At 39.4% G+C, this 19,584-nt stretch overlaps 1 protein-coding gene and 1 long non-coding RNA gene across 7 annotated transcripts in view; one reads left to right on the top strand and one right to left on the bottom strand.

Annotated features, from left to right (window-relative positions):
* Positions 1 to 19,584, bottom strand: part of inf2 (inverted formin 2) — a 38,698-nt gene that overhangs the window by 7,300 nt on the left and 11,814 nt on the right. For 4 of the 5 annotated variants that reach the window (XM_066673448.1, XM_066673446.1, XM_066673447.1 and 1 more), the window contains exons 2-19: positions 10,872 to 11,294; positions 9,591 to 9,706; positions 9,052 to 9,211; positions 7,655 to 7,688; positions 7,382 to 7,523; positions 5,854 to 5,986; positions 5,023 to 5,763; positions 3,734 to 3,876; positions 3,584 to 3,645; positions 3,368 to 3,470; positions 3,150 to 3,235; positions 2,876 to 2,976; positions 1,771 to 1,841; positions 1,538 to 1,645; positions 1,225 to 1,295; positions 945 to 1,065; positions 385 to 549; positions 73 to 175 (exon numbers count right to left, since the gene is read on the bottom strand). In XM_066673448.1, the coding sequence (XP_066529545.1) occupies positions 73 to 175; positions 385 to 549; positions 945 to 1,065; positions 1,225 to 1,295; positions 1,538 to 1,645; positions 1,771 to 1,841; positions 2,876 to 2,976; positions 3,150 to 3,235; positions 3,368 to 3,470; positions 3,584 to 3,645; positions 3,734 to 3,876; positions 5,023 to 5,763; positions 5,854 to 5,986; positions 7,382 to 7,523; positions 7,655 to 7,688; positions 9,052 to 9,211; positions 9,591 to 9,706; positions 10,872 to 11,271 (2,860 nt within the window). In that variant the 5' untranslated portion in view covers positions 11,272 to 11,294. Of the gene's footprint in view, positions 1 to 72; positions 176 to 384; positions 550 to 944; positions 1,066 to 1,224; positions 1,296 to 1,537; positions 1,646 to 1,770; positions 1,842 to 2,875; positions 2,977 to 3,149; positions 3,236 to 3,367; positions 3,471 to 3,583; positions 3,646 to 3,733; positions 3,877 to 5,022; positions 5,764 to 5,853; positions 5,987 to 7,381; positions 7,524 to 7,650; positions 7,689 to 9,051; positions 9,212 to 9,590; positions 9,707 to 10,871; positions 11,295 to 19,584 lie in introns of those variants that run through there. The other variant, XM_066673451.1, reaches the window with a different exon arrangement.
* On the top strand, positions 7,484 to 18,044 carry LOC136698748 (uncharacterized). 2 transcript variants are annotated; one of them, XR_010803328.1, is made up of 3 exons: positions 7,484 to 7,795; positions 9,089 to 9,139; positions 17,661 to 18,044. It is a non-coding gene; the product is annotated as an uncharacterized lncRNA (long non-coding RNA). The 2 variants fall into 2 exon arrangements; XR_010803322.1 differs by lacking the exon at positions 7,484 to 7,795 and adding an exon at positions 7,876 to 8,020.

The raw sequence follows: 19,584 nt of genomic DNA, 5'->3' as shown, positions 1-19,584 counted from the left end.
CATTAAGCACTGTATATTTATTACAGGTTAGACTGTGCCAGACCAGAAACTAAAGTGTCAGTGAGCACGCACTGATCTTGCCGTTCTCTCCTTTCTGTCGCTTAGATTCCTCTTCTGCCAGCTGCTGCTTCCTCTTCTCTGCTTTGGCAGCCTGCTCTTTACGGATCTTGTTCTCCTGCAAGAGAAAATCAAACCAGCAGAGAGGTCATCATGAAAGAAAAAAAAGCTATTTTACAAAGGTATAGGCAATTGACAATCCACTATAACAGTTTACAGATGCCGGCGGTTAACCAGGCAAGGGATAAAGTTTGGACATAAAGGGTCTTAAAAGTATGAGTAGTATGATGAATATAGCATTGACCTGAACAGACCAAACGGATTCACCTTTAAGGCTTTGATGAAAAGCCCCCGGAACGTCTTAATGGTGCCAAGGAGTTCTTCTAGAGATAACTGGGCAGTATCCTCACACAGATACTCAGCCAGGTCCCCTTTCTTCTTCTCTATATCAACAAAGCGTTCCTCCAAGGCTTTACATGCTTGAATGTTCTCCTATGGACAGAAGAAAACAAGAAGTTCTAGCCGTGACAGGGTTGAGGGCTTTCCTGTCTTTTCTTTAAGTGTAAATATAGAAAATGCGAATAAAACACGTTGGATGGACAATAATAAAAATGGATGAGGTAAAGAAAAGGTTTTACTATTAAAGCAGTAGTGAGGGAAAGACTGCAGAATATAAGACTCTCCAATAGAAAACTTTATAAACCTACATTTCAAATGTTATTTAATAACAAATAAAGTAGCGTGCTCCATGTTTCCAAGTTGAAACATGCTCATGTTTTTTAGGTTTTAATATTTTTCTTGAAATAAACATCACTCAAATAATTAAGGCGATAAAGAAGAATAAAAGTTAAAATATTAACAGGTCATGTTTTGCATTACGCACACACCTCGATAGCAGCTAAAAACTGCTCTTTCACATCTTGAGCAGATGAGGAAACCTTTTTCTCTGCGTCCCTTAAACGTTTGGACAATGAACTTGCCTCCCCCTGAACAGATTCCAGGTTTATCCTAAAAGAGAAGCATATGCTTAGACCAAAGAATCACCAAACATATTAAAAACTAGAAGTATTAATATAATAATTACGTATTTGATTCAGGTCCTATAGACCCAGGTATAACTTCATACGACTCCGTTACATGATCAGGGCTAAAACGCTAATACTATACCCTGCGGCTTTTTCACAGCTCTCAATGTCATCTGGCAGATCCAGCAGCTCAGGGTGGTTAAGCTCTGCCTCCTGTAATCACAAAATCAAACTGAAGTTTTAAACCCTAACACTTAACATCTTTGCAGTCTGTGTCCATAAATCATGCACGTGCCTCAGTGCAATAAATTATTCTTGATATTTAGGATACATTTGAAGTAAAATTAAATTAAATTTTGTTTTGGAACAACTTCTTACGTTAAAACAATTCCTCTGCCTTATAAAAGCAGTTAAATCAAAGGATATTTAAATGCTACTGTGGGATTTCTATTTACCTCAAGGATGTGATGTAAGAGTGTGATGCGTCCCTTGTTTGATTTGGTCTCAGTCAGCTTCAGGAGCGAGCTAATCTTAAAACCTTCAGCATTTCCGGTATGACTCCCCTAACCAAATAAGAAAACAACTTTATAGAATTAATTTTTAAAATATAAATAAAATAAATCAGTAAAAAAAAACAGACATTTCTTTCCCAATTAATAACCCGATCATTATATTATTTTGCTCTCACATAGTTGAGGAAGTTTCCCACATGAAGGATGAGCCTGCAGAAACTGGGCAGTAAAGTGCTCGTTCTGAGACCTGCAGGGGGCGACACAGACCAAAACTCATTTGAAAACAAACCAAGGATATGGGGAACTGCGCTCTAAGTAGCTGATTTAACTTCTTATTTTCCTGCTCTAAAAATGTATTAAATGTGATCAAATGTGAAAATCAGATGGAACAAAATTGCATGAAAGGCCATATTCTATTGCTGAATATATACAGCTTACTTAATCCTTTCTTCAGCACCCTGAAATAATTCAGCATTTTATGGTTTATCACAGAGATTCCAGTCCTGAACCATTATCAGTCACAATCCTTTAGGGCAGAGGCATGAATTTGACTGACAGATCTATTTTGCTGTGTTATATTAGCGTATATACTCCCATTTACACCAGATTCCAGATGTACACCATTTACACAAAAATTCTGTTTAAAATAAAAATAATCGTACAATATATTTAGAAAACACTTCCATATTTCAATAATTCTAACATGCAGCTGCCAGAATCGACCTCCACAAGGCAGTATTGGGCTTCCAGGCATAGTTGATGAACAGACTTGCTTTAGAAAATCTTGTTTGTGATTAAAGTGGCATTGACCAACCAACATCTTTATGAAAATCTAATTTAACACACTCCTTCGTATGTTAGGAAATTAGACTCCTCTTTAAATTCCTGACTTCACCTCAGCCTGCCCTCAAGGCATTAATCCATTAGGAATGTGCTTCCTGCCGCAATGCAGGCAGTGTCATTCTTCGAGAATGAATACAGCATTTGTTAGACTGATAATAGGGTGGCTACTTATCATAAGGATGCACATATCACATCGAAAACCACAGAGAATCTTCTTCCTAAAACAAAAAATTCAGTGGCCCTGAAGTTGTCCATTCTACAGTGCACAGCGGGAAAGACAAAGGGGGAGCTGTACAAAAAGCTTTCAGACTAAACTCTTCATTTCGCTTTCAGTGAGTATGAGTCAGCTGCCTCAGCTGTGGGAAAAAAAAAGCAATCAGGGGTGGAGAAGCACAGCCGAGGCCAAAACTCCCACACAACGCCACAGCTAGCACTCACTCTCGCATGCCGCCTCCACCAACGCCGCTTTAGGCTTCAGCATCTCCAGTACAGAAGCAGTCTCTTCACACAGTAACATGCACTCAATCCTTAGCTGGTAGCTGAATAAAAAGAAAGAGAGAGAGAGAGAGTTGAGTGGGCAGGTGAACAAGTGAGGTGAAACTTAAGGGCACAGTTAATGGACTTGTTAATCATGTTACTTCGCTATAAGTAAAAAAAAAAACGCAAAACGGGCTGGTTGACTTTACAGGAAGCATCAAGTGTAAGCCATTACCAGGGAACAGCAAGGAGTGCAAGGTAAAACCGATCGACATTGGCAAGTTTGTCGTGATCTCCCTGAAAGGAGTTCAAGTTGTCAATCTGCAAAGGGAGAGAGAAAAACAAACAATTTTATAAAAGACAGGTAAAGTCTTGTTCAGGCTAAGATCAATTACTTCAACAACCTCTCCCCATTTCATTTGAAAATATCTTTCCCTGCAAAACTTAACCAACCTCATGTTTCTCAGGAAGGAGCTTTAGAAGCTGCTTTAACACCTCAACATCAAATTTGGAACGATCTCCTTTCTGAATCATGCCCACAAAGTCCTCATTAGAGCTGTTGAAGGATTGAAGGGATAAAGTGGCTTAGTAGTAAAGAGCAAGACATTCAAATGGCAGGAGTCCATGTACACATTAATCTCTTAAAACCATGGTTAAAACATAGCCTACCATTTAAACTGCTTGAGGTATATATTCAGATTCAGGTTCTTCTTAGCATCAATAAAGGAAATCTACAAGACAAGAATATATTTTTTTAAAAGGCTGTAATATCACAAACTACCCGTGTCTGTCTGGTAGATAAGAAAGCAGGCCACAAACCTCTTTGGGTTCCTTCTTGACGGGAGCAGCTGGAGTTTTATCCTTGGGCTCAGCCACTGGGAGACTGAAGAGCTGTTCGATGCTGCTATAATCAGGTTCAAGAGGTTGGTCTTTCTGCACTGAGGCCCAAATACAGCGACCGCCTAATAAAGGGAGAATTAATTAAAAATCATTAAGGTCCAGTTAGAGAAAATTTTCTCAAGCCAAGGTCTTGAACATAATGTATAACTTAGTATGTTATATGATCAGTGCCATATCACGCATACTGAAGTAGCTTTGTAGTTATAGCAATATTGTATTTAGCTAACAACGCAATGTCAAATCAAATTACACTTTCAATTACATTTAAACATATTTTAAAAAGATTTATAAATAATTACAAATAACAAATACCTAAATAAAATGTAATTTTCTCATTTTAAGTAAAATTTACTAATAAAAAATTATTTTAGGGAAACATGCCTATTTAAATAAAACCCTAATGACTTTTGTACTTGCAGTTGACTTTACTGCTTTCCATAACCTGCAATATGATTGGCTCTTACTGCTGAAGGGTGGGACTTTATCCTTTAAAAGCAAACTGATTGGCTCTTTATGCTGAAGGACGTGACTTTATCCATAAACAGCATCCATGTTCAGCATTATGAGAATTTCAACCGATAATCATTCCCTTCTTTTTAAAGTTTCCACATCAATAGGGCTATTTTTAATTGGCCCCAGGACAGTGGTGTCTAAAGCCCTGCCCAGTGTGTCACTCATTCGAGTCACAGCGCTCATCATAATGCACAGATCTGATTGGCTGAGTAGCCTCAAGCGTGATATTTAGAAACACATGTGAAGAGTTTCCTGGACAGCTAAACCTGAACCTTAATGACTAGAAGGAGTCACACCACTTAAAACAAACACTCTGTTAAAAATTAAACAGCTCTTAATTGTTAATCAGTTACAGGTCCAGGACCGGACAGGACAGTGTCTGGGTCCGGACCCGGAACGCAGTCCGCCTATTTGTGACCCCTGGTCTAAAAGAAAAGGGATAGGGCACCTGAGACAGCTTGGTTTGCCTTGTGAAATCTGTGTGCAAACATGGAACATGGATTTTGTATTTCATTTAGGCAAACATATTTGCAAAGAGTATATACCACATATACCTAATTAAAGAGTAAAGAAAACACAGAAAAACAATCAGAAAACAAACAAACAAACATGCATTGTTACACAAAGCAGACCTACTGAAACTGAGTATATCTTTAGCTACATTCTTTCTCAACTCACAAATAAATCATCCTCACCTGTTACTGCTCTGGAGTTCAACTTCTGCCAGTTGAGCTTCTTCATCCTGAGGGTGGGATGGGGACCAGTTTTCACTGGTGCAGAGTAAGCCCTCCCCAGAGACTGAACACTATGAGCTACTATTATATCACCCATTCCATTAAAAGAAGGTGGGGGAGGTGGACAAGGTATGCCAGGTAGGGGAGGTGGTGGTGGAGGTCCTCCCATCCCAGGTAACGGTGGAGGTGGTGGAGGTCCTCCCATTCCAGGTAATGGCGGAGGAGGTGGAGGTCCTCCCATCCCAGGTAACGGTGGAGGAGGTGGAGGTCCTCCCATTCCTGGTAAAGGTGGTGGGGGAGGAGGCATAGGAACACCTACACCTGGTAAAGGAGGTGGTGGTGGCGGACCTCCAGGACCAAATCCTGGAAGTGGAGGTGGAGGAGGTGGGAGTCCCATTCTGGGTAGAGGAGGTGCTGGAGGTGGGGCACTCAGTGGTACTACAGGACAAGAAGCTATGCCAGGCAGTGGAGGTGGTGGGGGTGGTGGAGGAGGTGCAGTGGTGCATGGCTTCTGTGCAGAGCTGATAAGTGATGGTTGGCTGGTGATAGGCAACTTGTTCACATGTTCTTTCCCCACATCAATGAGCTCAGTCTGAATTGCTTTGTCCTTGAGGGAACGGCTGCCCACATGATAAGAGCCAGTGGCTGGCTCTTTGGAAAAGGCTAACCGCTGCAATATCTTCTCAGAGGAGTCCATTTGTGCTACAAGATATAAAGCAAATACACAAAGAATGACTTCTTATGTTTTCATATGACCTGCATTGAAAAAGGAATGTCCAGACATGAACTCACAATTCTGTGCCAGTAAGATGGCACGGTTAGTGAGAGTCTCCAGGGCCTGCCAAATATCAGCACGTTCAGGTCCCAACAGCAACAAAGTCTGAAGGATAGACAACAGCTGCAAGGAGGCGGGGGAGCTACTCACCTAAAAGGTAATGAAGCGAACAGAATCAAGCATTAGTTTCACAACAGGTTTCTTGTACCTCCGCTACCTCTAGAATTGCATGGTTCATGGCATCTTCCACACCACACTGCACAGGATTTCAGGACTCATTAAACACTCAGTTTGGAACATGTCTTACACATTTGGCAAAGACTTGAAAACTGAACATCCACTGCAATTGGTCTGAATAAACTGGCCTCAATTCAATGCCTATGTTAGTAAATAGAGGCAGTGAAAATACAAGAGAGTCTGATGCACAAGGTAAAGACCAAACACATGTATTTCTCAAAGCTAACAAACATTAAAACATTTGACTGTATTAAATAAACCTAACTTATTTTTCAAGAAAGACACTGCAAAGTCAGACCTGCATATCAGTAGAGTTTATTCCAGCAGTTTTAGATATGTACAGTATGTAAAGATTAATATTTTAGAGTAGACATAACTGCACCTACAGTACAACAGTCCATATTCCTGCAATCAAGGAACAAATAAAAACTAACCATTTAAAACAATTTATCACTTACAAATAAACTACAACAACATTTTCAGGGAAATCAGGAATCATTGTCAGAATATTTTAAATTATTTCTAATACCTTGTTCATGTTCTTTTTATTTTAAATACTTACTTTCTAGGCCAATACACGTGTGCATTTAACTTGCCAAGATAAAATTATTCAGTGTTCAGCCATCATCCACAAAAATCAGGGACTATTCAGGAAAGCATCTACATGCCTTTCCCATCTGGAAGCTGATAAAAAGGAGTATTCCCATAAGGGTATTTATCTGGGATCTTCATCTGTTTGGGGAGTATGTGCATGTGAGAAAAACATTCAGAATCTTCACTGGAAGGAGAAGTATACTCAGAAGAAGTCACTAGGGTGTACACTGTATTGCAATGCAGTTGTAGATTAGGTACACAGAAGTTGCATTCATTTCATATACCCAGTTTCAACTGTAAGCTTTTTGATTTTCTATTTATGGGGGTGGCCATGACCTAAAGGTTAGAGAAGCAGGCTTGGGACTGAAAGGTTGCTGGTTCAATCCCATGGACCAGCAGTAAAAATGTGGGTGGGGGTGGGGGGTGGTGGAACAGAGCTATCTCAAAACATCCACAGCTGGAGTGCTCTTCAGAAAGCACCTACACTCCAACTGGTCATACCTGGAGATGACTGACTGCCACTCTGTGTGTGTTTGTTTTTTCTGCCACAGATGGGTTAAATGTGACATATAATGTCTGTTATTAAAGTACACAACTGAACCATTTAACCATGGCTGTACTTTTCTACATTTACATTTTTGTACTGTTAGTGAACACAGATGTTCCTGTACAATACCATGTTTTGTTTTGTTTTTGTAGGCGAATCATGCTTACTTTGTTAAACAGGGTGAAAAAGACCTCTTGGTGATTGCTCATGTCAATGCCTCCATAAAGTCTCAGCAGCTCCTCCTCATCCTCCGCCATTGCTTCCTCAAACGCCTCACACTGGATGATCAAGTCCTCATCCTCCTGCTCCCTGAGTAAGACACACACACACAGAGGACGTGGTGGAGTGATGTTCAGTTAATTGCTTTAATGTCAATGAGTGTTGGAGGTTAACCAATGTCTACTATATCCTTATAATAAGGTGATATAAAAAAAACTCACCTCAGCTTTGGCAGAATATCAAGCAACTGTAATCCTGACAAACAAAACAAACCAATTTTCATGAGTCGTGTTGTGGCTCTGAGCCTACAATCATTCTCAGGAGCTAAACCTAGAAACTGGAGAGTTTTGGAGTTCACGAAGGTGAGTGTAATTAATCCTGATTAAGCAGCTGGAGACTTCAGCACAGCTGAACCTTGCTTTCACGACCTGCTACTAGGAAGGCGTCTTGAATTTAGCTAGATAGATTATTTAGCGTTATGTTTACTCAGCTCAACATGAATATTAAAGTTTTTTTTTAATAGTTTAACATTTTTAAACTTAATTTTTTTGTATACATCTATTTTATTTTACACTTGGAGCCGTTGGGTAAGTTACCGGTGATTTTATTCTCACCATATAAAATATAGTTACACTTCTAGATTTGAAACAAACGTCAAAAAAAGGCTTCTTGCTCCGTTGTTTCCTTTCCAAATTAAACGGTTTGGCAGTATGTTTTAACGCTCTATAAAATGAATTATGTATGGGCTTAAATATGATTCTTATTTAAACATCTCGTTCCACCTTAAATGATGCAGCGGTCGTAATTTAACTGGGGTAAACCTTAAGGTGGAATGACAAATTCGTAAAAGCCTTTTTTGTTTCCTATGGTCCATTTTTTTTATATATGTAAAACGGACAGCTACTTGATTTAAGGTGGAAAGAAGAATTCGACAACTTCGGTCTCCTTTGCAAGGTTTTATGGATAAAGTGTACTGTTAAACCATTTTTAATTTGGAACAGAATTATTAGCCAGTGCAAGCCTGAAATAGTCTGACAAACTCAATTAATATAAGGCTGAACACACATCGCGTTTAAAATATCCAGAAATTTTAACTGAACAGATTTAATATAACGATAACTATATAAAACATTGAATGTAAACTCCGCTCCATCTTTTAAATTCTGTTTATCGAGCGTTTACATGAGCTTTGCCTGACGTAAACACGGACTACTGACGTGCAGACTGACCAATTAAATATTTACAGAGAAAGTTAACGGCCAATAACGGTAGCGCTACAGTCAGACCGTCCAATCAGAAGATTTTAGGCTACTTCAACACCCCCTTCTCACTCAAGCGAACTAATCGGAGTAGGGGAGGTCGGGACTAGTTTGGGAACGAAACGCTTGTCGAAATTCTATGTAAGTTCTAGAAAAACAAAATCCCGGACATTTTTTAAGTCTAAAAAAGATGATATGTCGGGGGAAAAGAGGACGTCTGGTCACCCTAACAAATATTTCAATGTGGAACCATGGCACTGTGCTCATGCACATAGGTCTGCTAGCATATTAATACATCAGGATAACAAGGATAATTAAAATTGAAAGTTGAATTTAAGAAAAAGTATAAATGTGTATACCTATAAACTCCTTCCGCATTTTGTCTCTCTTCCGAAGGTCTTCTGTGCTGAAGATGAGGGCATTGATCACACTCAGCAGAGTCACCATGTAAGGGACATTATCTGTGCTTTCCAGCTCGTTCATGATCACACTGAAGCGATATTGCTGAGTCTTAACAGCCTGCCGCGTTAAAGAAACAAATTTTTTATTACTTACAAGGCCTGGAGGTAATGGGTAGGCTTTAATATAACTAATTAATTTTTCAGACTTTATGAAATCATAGTCCCTCCTGAAACAATCCAAAACAAAGTTCTAGACTAACACAAATGATTGGGTGTGCACACCTCCATATGTATTTTATTTTTTATTTTAAAGACTTGAGTTCACAAGAGTGACTCACTGGGTTGAATTCCCAGTAAAATCAATCCTAAACCAACAATAGATTTCCAACATTGAATCACCTTTTATGTTACAATGTAGTCCAACTACAACTCATTTTAGGCCAGGAACTCGGCGCATGTACAGAGACTGTGGGGATCTGTAGGTAAGCTACACCTGCCTTATAATGGTCCAGGGCATCCAGGGCCAGTCTGTGTCCCTCATTGGAGTACATGCTGAGGGCAGCCAGCAGCTCAAACACTTGCTTCTTCACCATAGTGTTGGAGGTATCCAAAGCTGGAAATCACCATAAAAGCTGTTTTAACTCTTAAAGTTCACAAAGGATGACACATGTTTTGGAGGATGAAATATGAACTTTGGACCTCCGAGGGGGTTGGGGGGAAATCAGCCAGAAATGTGATTGGTCTTTTTTTAAGATACTAGATCAAGACAAACCTTGTGTGTTTAATGAATGGTGAGTCATTTTTAACGAAAATATAACCATACTTGTAATGTTGATGCAAGCAATATTATCTACATAATTTCATAAAAGGAACAGCCAGTACAAGGAGACTCTTTTTCCTTTCAGACATACTAGTATATTTAAGATACGCCCGTGCCCACAAGATTCTTGTGAAATAGCAGGCTAAGACAAATTCCTAAAGACTGACCAAGTATGTTTAGCCTGTAAAAGGTTTAGGGCCTATGTGAAAACATTGTCAACTCTGTTTAGAGAAGAGCTAAGGCACTTGAACACTTGTTGTCCAGTTTAGTGAGGCATGTTTGTGTTGTGAAATATTCTTCTGCAATGTGATTTGGAAAATACAAAATGTTTCTACCACTAACTTGACCCTAGATACATTCATCTGAAACTACATCATAGGAAGAAGCATTTCCCTTTCAGGAGATACATAAACACATCCTGTTGCCTCATTATTTGTACTGACGTGCAATACAGAATATTTTTATAAAGCTACAAATGCATGCACATAAAGTGCAGCTGTTGCAGCAGTGTTAGACGTCATCATTCACTTGAACAATCTGCTCTAGAGTAAAATGAATGTTCTGTTGGTATAAAATATCAGGCAAATCTACACCCGTCTCATTGATCATTTCTAAATCATGTATATGACAGTACTAATGATTCTGGTAGTTTGACATTACACCATTGCATATTTTGTCAATCTTTGCCACATGTGTAATGATGGTCAGGGCTGGCCAGAGCTACTTTTACACTGCCACCATTTTTTTTTATACGCTTTATGGCACAGTATGGAGCCATGTTGTTGTTGTACTTAATATTTGAGTGGAGGGTCGGGTCCAGGACATGTCGAACATGTTACCTATGATAGTTGTAAGTGATAAATCAGCAGATTAATATTGGTACGTGTGGTAAACACTGTGTACCTGTAAACTTCTGTGTATTCAGATTACTAGGATATGAATGGGATTAGTGCTTTACCTTGTGATAGTTTGCGCACATAGCCCTCGTTCTCTACAATGAAGTGGATCCCTGTGGACGAGTTCATTACTGCCCTCACGCAGTTTACACATGTCAGCTGGAGCAGGGCATCTGCAATCCGCGAGCACCCACGCCCAGAGAGCCTGTCCAGGGCTTCCAGGAGGAGGTCCAGCCCTGAGAGCTCCAGGAATTGCACCATCCATGTTTGGTCACTGCCTTCAAGCCTCTTCTTTAGCCCAGAGTAGTTGACCACAGTGGGCACCTGCAGCAGACGAATGCAGAGCTCTGGATCTGCATTCTCCAAGTTGGCCTCTGGAGGGCCATCCGAGTCTTGGGAAGATCCCAGGCGACCCTTCAGTACGGCCCATTTCTTTTGGAGTCTGTCTGACTTGATTGACATGGTGGAGATGGTGGTAGAAGGAACTGTGGGGGGAAAAATGGATTGAGATCAGTTCAGCTCTCCAGTGTACATTTTTAACACTTTAAAATCTGGCTTGTGGGGCTTTGGTACCCACCAAATTTTTTTTTTTTAATTGAAGTGCTACTGACTGAGTGATGAGTGCTTTTGATCTGAGATTTTTATGGTTGATATTTTCAAAGGTGTATCTTGGGGGTACTCTTGCTATTTAGATTCACTAATCTGTGTAAGAATTATTAGTTTTTTTAAATGTACCTGTGAAATTTTATCGGGAAACTTAATGTGGGGTGGCCTCTTACCTTTGTAAACTTTATACAAACGTTCACATTTATTGTATTTATATAATTTTTTTAATCACTACATACTGGTGTATAACACTGGGTACAGTTGTAGTGCTATGTATCACAATTTGTACAAATTACTCCTGTTTTGAGCAGTATGATCATTAGTATGAAAGGTCTAGATGTCTTTGAATACATGCAACTGCACAAATTGCTATTTAATAACATCAAGTTGACACTAGAGCACCATTACAGCTTGGTTTCTGGGGAAACAAAGCAATGTTCTATTATTATGGTGAAAAAAAAAAATACAATAGTACTTTAACACTCTCAGCACAGCAATGTAGCCGCTTGTGTACGATGCTTCAGAACAACAATGTTGGTATCTCATTTTCAGAGAATAAGTATAATGTGGTATAAGTATTCATATTTTGTATCCTATAAGTGCAGAGAGATGTGTTATTGGCAGAAGATAATATTACACTTTAATTGACTGGCATTGCCTTTAGGATGCAGAAAGGACTAAATGATGCTGAATAGTACGGCAAGTAGAGGAAGTGACAGCTGTGCGTATTTGGTGAGAGACGGCGTAGGTTAGCAAGCTCTTCAGCTCTCCTCCTGCCAAGCGTCTAAAGACTTTCTAAATAGGCCCTGATGTACTGTCTGCGCCAGAAGATAAAAAGTGATGAATCCGCCAACAGCTCCTACAGACTAATTTTTCTACAAGCTCTTGTCTTACTACGTGTTGGCACTACACTGAACGATCACTGAATTAGGAACACCTACCTTGTATCTACACTCATTAGGTCATCAAGGTCCACCTTGTAGATGTAAATGGTTGTCCTTTAGTGCATCATTAGTGGACACAGGACGATGTCGCCTGGATATATTTGGGTGATCCGGCAGTGACAGTTTTTAAAGCTCAAGCAACAATGCTATGTCTGATCCACTCAAACCACCACGTCAGTGTCACTGCAGGGTGAAAATGAACATTCTGTAGCGGTCCTGACTATTGAAGAGCAGGGTGAAATGGTATGCAGAGAAAGTATGCAGAGAAACAGGTGACTGACCTGTAATAAGCGAGAATAGAGTCATTGCTTTTCTGGGCTTAGCACTGTAGATCTTTTTGGGAGAGTTTTTCTGCTTTAGTTATAAAGTGTTGTGGCCTAAGGTAGCTCTTAGTTCTTAATTAAAACACTGACATTTATAGGCATAGTCTTATTTTTGTATATTTTTTTATCTTGCTTTCAGTTAAGTTCAACACGTCTATTTATTTGGATAATGTTTTAAACTATTTATTAAATAAAATACTGTTATGTTCTTGTCATTATATTTCGATGTATCATCATAATTTATGGGCTGCTCAGTGGCATAGCAGGTAGGTCTGGGTGACTTTGGTGTGTTCTCCCTGTGTCTGTGTGGGTTTCCTCCCAACGGTCCAAAAACGCACGTTGGTAGGTGGATTGGTGACTCAAAAAGTGTCCATAGATGTGAGTGAAGGTGTGAGTGTGTGCCACCCTGTGAAGGACTGGTGCCCCCTTCAGGGTGTGTTCTTGCCTTATGCCCAATGATTTTGGGAAGGCTCCGGACCCACCGTGAACCTGAACTGGATAAACGATTACAGACAATGAATGAATGATCATTTTATAAAAATTAGTTTTAATCTTTCTGTTTGTGTCTTTGTTTTTGTCTTAAATTTATTTCTCAACTGTAAAACACTGGAATCATTTTGTACACAAAAAGTGTCCTATAAAGGAAATGTATTTTTTTATTAATATTAATACTGCCAAGGACTGTCTCCTACATGCTGAAAGCATCTTTTGTTGTCTTTGCAAATGTTATCCTTACAGGCTACGGCAGGCTCATGCCAGTTTGGTTATTTTTGCTCAACTCTTATGAGTGAGAGTTACCTAGAATTTAACTCATCAGTGTGGGAGTGATTGGGGGTAGAACAAACATGCCACAACATTTAAACCCTAGAGGGTACAAATATAGACTGATGGATGGGAGTGACTCAAGTGTAATGTCACATTCCAGCACAGAAACACCGCTGCAACAAAAACATACTTAAAGGGTCTGCCAGGGATCAGACAGGAAATAGATGGATGGGCCTTACAGTGTGTGAGAGAGAGGCTGTTTTATTTTATTTTATTTTTTTTTAATTGTGCATCTGTAACTTTGAAATATTGTAGCAAGGATCCTGAAAGCAGGATGGTTGAATGGTAAAAGTGGTTTGGTTCTTTTAATGTCCATAGCAGAAACAGAGAAAAAGATGTACTGAAAATAAACAAAGCTAGGCAAGCTAGGAAGACTACAAGGAAAAAACTAGGCTTGGAAACTACTCACACAATGAATACAATAACAAGCAAAACATAAGTCGAAGAGCAGTTGTATAGATATGAGGGGTGTTCAATAAATTCTCAGCATTGATATAATCTACCAATCCTGCAGGTAACTTTTTTATGGTTCTAGGACGTGACACTTTCTGAAGGTATGTAAATAAACTGTAGGCATATAGATTTGTGGTGTTGTGTCATGTGTTATTACCTAGTGCCTTGTTCAGAGATTTACAACCATGTTTGTAAAAGTTCCCAGGTATGTTTACTGAGATAATAATGGAGGACAGAAAAGCAAAATATGCAAGTCATAGACTAATTCTACTGCACATTTCTGCTGAGCAGCTTAGAATCTCAAGAAACATAAAAAGCGAGAGACGGCAACAGCATCAGCAAATCAGCCTAAAGCAGTAGAGCTGTATATTACTGCAGTTTGACCACAATAACAACTAGGGGGCGCTGCAGGTGTGTTCATGGGTTCTGGGTTGGGTCACTGTCTGTAAGGAATTTGTTGTTCTCTATATTTATTAATCTATTTATTTATTTCATTTATTTGACATGGACATTACAGCAACTTTGGGACTGTACCATACAATTACACAGTGTTTGTAGCAAAATTCTAATTTACAAAACCCATCCACAGGAGGTATTTTTTGGTTTTGTTTGGCCTTATTTGTTTAAAGAAATGGAAAAGGGGAAGAAAGGGAGAGGAAAAGAAGTGGGGAATAAATAAAAGATTTATTAGAATTAGAATCACTTTATTGGCCACTGTTCTTGCACACATGAATACGTTCTCTGCATTTAACCCAATCCGTGCAGTGAAACACACATTTGCACACACCCTAATGAACACTAGGGGGCAGGGAGCACACATGCCCAGTGCGGTGGGCAGCCCTAGCCACGGCACCTGGGGAGCAGTTAGGGTTAGGTGCCTTCAGCCATGACCTTCCGGTTAAAAGAAGGTTCCCTAACCACCAGGCCATGGCTGCCCCATGTGAGAATAAAGTTGTTTTTATTTTAACCATAATTTAATACCTCTACTAAAAACAGTAACATTGGACTGCATTTTCAACTCGGTGGGTAAACTGTTCCAAAGTATTGCTCCTCTAACAGAGAATGCTGATTGTCCCAAAGAGGTTTACGACAAGGTAATACGACAACTACCATTTGTTGAAGCCCGTGTACTAACACTACTAGTGCGCTCTTGTGTAAAACAAACCCATTAAGTAAAAGGGGAGCATGACCACACAAGCATTTAAAAATGAACTTTAAATTAGAGAAGATTGTAAAGCTTTTAAAACTCAACATATGTTTCTCCAAGGTGTGGTAATGATGGATTTTAATTGTCTGATTATATAAAGATATAATGGGTTTTAAAACTGATTGTGAGGCTTGTGACCAGGAAGTGATATAATAGGATAGATGTGAAAGAATCATAGCAAACATAAAGAGCTGAGCTGTGCTAAAAATAAACACTTTCTGACAAATCTAACAGTTGAATATTAATTTAACCTTTTAACAGATGTTCTTTGCTTGTTTATCAAATTTCAATTGTGAATCGAAAATAATTCCTAAGTATTTTGTGTTATCAACCTCCCTGTCAACCAATTTTTTTTCATCCTTACCATTTTAATTTTTCATTTTCATGGCATAAAGATGTATGTTTCATTTGCATATAGAGAAACACATTGAAATAATTTTTAATGTTGAGTGTTTAATGAGAAGACTCAAGCCATCCAAATACCGCATGTAATGATTCATTGTGCTGTTCGCCAACCGGTAGAACATCTATCAGGTAAGTTGTTATTATACATGCTAAACAACAGTGGGCTTTAAAACTGACCCATGAGGAATTCCCAAACTGCTGGGTCAAAGGGTGGACCCGAGGTACGAATCAAACCATTGTATGGAATGTTAAGTATATTAACATTTAGAAAGTTTGGATATCAGCATATTGGGGCGGCACGGTGGCACAGCAGGCAGTGTCACTGTCACACAGCTCCAGGGACCTGGAGGTTGTGGTTTCGAATCCCGCTCTGGGTGACTGACTGTGAGGAGTTGGTGTGTTCTCCCTGTGTCCGCGTGGGTTTCCTCCGGGTGCTCTGGTTTCCTCCCACAGTCCAAAAACACAAGTCGGTAGGTTGATTGGCGACTCAAGTGTCCATAGGTGTGTGAGTGAATGTGTGAATGTGTGAGTTGCCCTGTGAAGGACTGGCGGCCAATGATTCCATGTAGGCTCTGGACCCACCGTGATGCTGAATTGGATAAGCAATCACAGATAATGGATGGATGAATATTAGCATATTGTAGTTAACAGTATCAAAGGCCATTTTATGTCTAAGAAAACTGCTCCAGCAACATGGCCTTTATCCTAAAAACCTTTCATTTTCCCACTTAAATAACAATTTGCAATTACAGTTGTACAACAAATTGTAGAGTACGAGTCTGAAGCCAATCTTTCAGTGCAATAACTGATTTGTCTCTAAGTGTACTGTAAGTTGCTCTGCTACAATTTTTTTTCTAGTACTTAGAAAATCTTAGAGAAAACTAGGAGAATGGTAATAGCATCAGCAACTATTGTCTGCGTGGGTTTCCAGGAATCTCCAGGTGATTCACCATTGGCAGTGTGAAGACTGAATCCATGCCCAGAAAAGCCACATTTTGTTTATGTTGGTATATTTTATATATTTGTTTTAATCAACATTATTCATTCGTTTTCGTAACTGCTTCATCTTGATCAGGGCCGGGGTGGTTTCAGGGTCTACGTGGAATCATAGGGTGGGAAATCACACTAGAAAACATTCACAACATTCACAAATGGGGTCATGGGAGAAACTCCCTTCTGTTTTTATGTATTCAGACAATAGCATTTGCTATTTGTCTTATTTGGTAAACTGCTAGTTTGTATCGTACGATGTACGCCATCAGTTAACATTGCAAATTCATAAAATGCACTAGACACACGTCTAAAGGAAATGCCTCAAGCCCAGGTGTGCCGGAAAGTTCAAATAAAAATATTTCCTAGGTTTCTCTGATCAAAGAACTGCCTGCAGGGCCCTTGTTTTACATTGCACGGAATCCAGCTTTTATAAGACAATGGCCTTTCAAGTTACAAAGTATTTCATGTTGTAAAGCCAAATCATGTTTTATTTTGGAGTTCATCGGCTGAAACTCTGTCATGAAGCTTTACCATTGTACTGCATCTTAAAAATGACATAATGCTGTAAAATTCTCATTTATGTGCCGTATCCATCAACAAAGAAGGTGTTTACAATAATATAGAGACACTGACCAGACATAACAATATAACCTTTTACTTGTATCTACACTCATTGTCCAGCTCATTTGATCAGCTCTGTAGTCCATCTATGCCCCCCCCCCAACCGCCACAGAGCAGGTATTATTTCACTGATGGATCATTCTCAGCAATGCACTGACACTGATGTGGAGGTGGTTATGAGTGGATCAGACTCTGCTGAGTATGCAGAGCATCAGAAGGACTATAGTCTAATTATAGAACTACAAAGTGCACATGTTTGATGAAAATGTATGTAAAAACAAGGGGATATATACAGGGGAACATGTATGAAGTTTATAATGTGTTTCTGTCCATTCTACCACAGTAAGAAGACAATGCAAAGTCTAAAACGATGTGTAGCTGCTGCCAAGAGGGACAGAGATGCATATTTTGATTTTGAACATCAGCAAATATGCTGAATCTGAGCAATGAATGACATTTTTCTCACTTTTATAGGAATAAAAAGGGAAGATTACAGGGTCTCATGTGACAAATCATCACCTCATGACCACCCTTGTGATGTGCTGAGCCAATGTCAGGATGATGACTGTTGATGAGTTCAGAAATGGAAATATAATAAACTGTAATTGTACACTATGCTTAATGTTGAGAGAAAAGCTTTACCTTTACGTTTCTGTTTATGGCGTAATCTAATCCTGTGATTTTGACACACGCCTAGGATACAACACAGTCTGTCTTTAAGACAGTTAAGCACAGCTCTATATTTCCAGACTCTGGTACAGCTTTTGCGGTCAACCAAGACTGAGACTTTCATGGGGCCTCTTTCCATCGATTCAAGCACCCTCCCAGCTCCAAAGTAAACATGAACTAAAACAGAAACAGAACCAAAGTAGGTAATTCCTAATAATACCCACTCCTGAAATGGTCCATAATGGCATGTACTTCACTATTCCAAAGGCCTTCTGAGTTTTCAAAAAAAAAAAAAAGGCCTGTAAACACTGGCACAGAACGCATTAACTGTTTGACGTGAGTGAGGTTCCTCACACTGAATAGATAATGCTGAGTGTAGAGAGAGCTACACACTGTCTAGCGTTCCCTTATGGACAAACACAAAGCTCCATCCAGCCCAGGAATTTGTGATATGTAAACAATGTCCCATGACAGCATTTTACCTCCAGCACTGGCCCTAGATTTAAGCTAGACAATGGAGTGGTTATGACAGAATGATTTCACACTGCAGTCAAATGCAGAAATAGGCACAATACTTCCTTAATTTATAATATAACATACTCGACTAAATGTATTTTATTTTTAACATAAACATGCATCAGTCATCATAAGCTGACATAAACTAAACAGAAATCACAAACTGAATGGGTTTAATGCAGAGTTAAAGTGCGGTTGTACTGCTGTGCAGTGACTAAAGCATGTTTCTCTTTTCTCAATTTTCAATATTCCCCATGTCTTGTCACCTCATGTACACCCTGGTGAAATAGGAAGTCAAGAAAGACCTTAAGGCCTAAGAGTGTGGCAGCAAATAGATCCTTTCAAACAGAAGTTAGTTTTATTCATAAAGCACTACTTTCGTTAACCAAAGTGCTGGACATTAGGATAATCATGCACAAGACACAACTTGTAGAATTATTAAAAATATATAAATAGTAAGAGTTACATAAACAGACTAAAAAAACAAAATAAGTGAATAAAAATAGATATAAAACACAAACATAAGAGTGTGATTTCCACAGGTCCTCACTATTGAAATGCGAGCTTGAATAAGTATGTTATCAGACTAAATTTAACAACAGTGATGTTGTTAAGGTGTCTGACGAATAAAGGGAGGTAGCGGTTCCATATTCTCTGAGCATACACCTCTAAGCTTTAAACGAGCCCTAGTAAGAGCTAACAAATTCTATGTGGAGGATCTCAAAGCACGCTGTGTGGTAGCAGTATTCAGCATATCACTAAGATATGATGGTTCTTGACCATTAAGTGCTTTAAAACAAATAAAAGCACTTAAAACTGTATTCTGAACTGAACAGGACACCAATGTAGTTAGGCCAGCACTGGAGTAATATGGTCTCTCTTCTTGGTACTAATCAAAAAGTGTTTGAGGGAATAAAAATAAAGTATTCATTCATTATCTGTAAGCGCTTATCCAGTTCAGCGTCACAGTAGGTCCCAGAGCCTACCTGGAATCATTGGACACAAGGCGGGAATACACCCTGGAGGGGGCGCCAGTCCTTCACAGGGCAACACACATTCACTCACTTTTTAGTTGCCAATCCACCTACCAACGTGTGTTTTTAGAGGTGGGAGGAAACCCACACGGACACGGGGAGAACACACCAACTCCTCACAGACAGTCACCCAGAGCAGGACTCGAACCCACAACCTTCAGGTCCCTGGAGCTGTGTGA

Source organism: Hoplias malabaricus, chromosome 1 (assembly GCF_029633855.1).
Source record: "Hoplias malabaricus isolate fHopMal1 chromosome 1, fHopMal1.hap1, whole genome shotgun sequence".
In the NCBI taxonomy this organism is placed as follows: domain Eukaryota; kingdom Metazoa; phylum Chordata; class Actinopteri; order Characiformes; family Erythrinidae; genus Hoplias; species Hoplias malabaricus.
The sequence above is the reverse complement of the archived record's forward strand: the minus strand, read 5'-3'. Positions and strand labels throughout refer to the sequence as shown.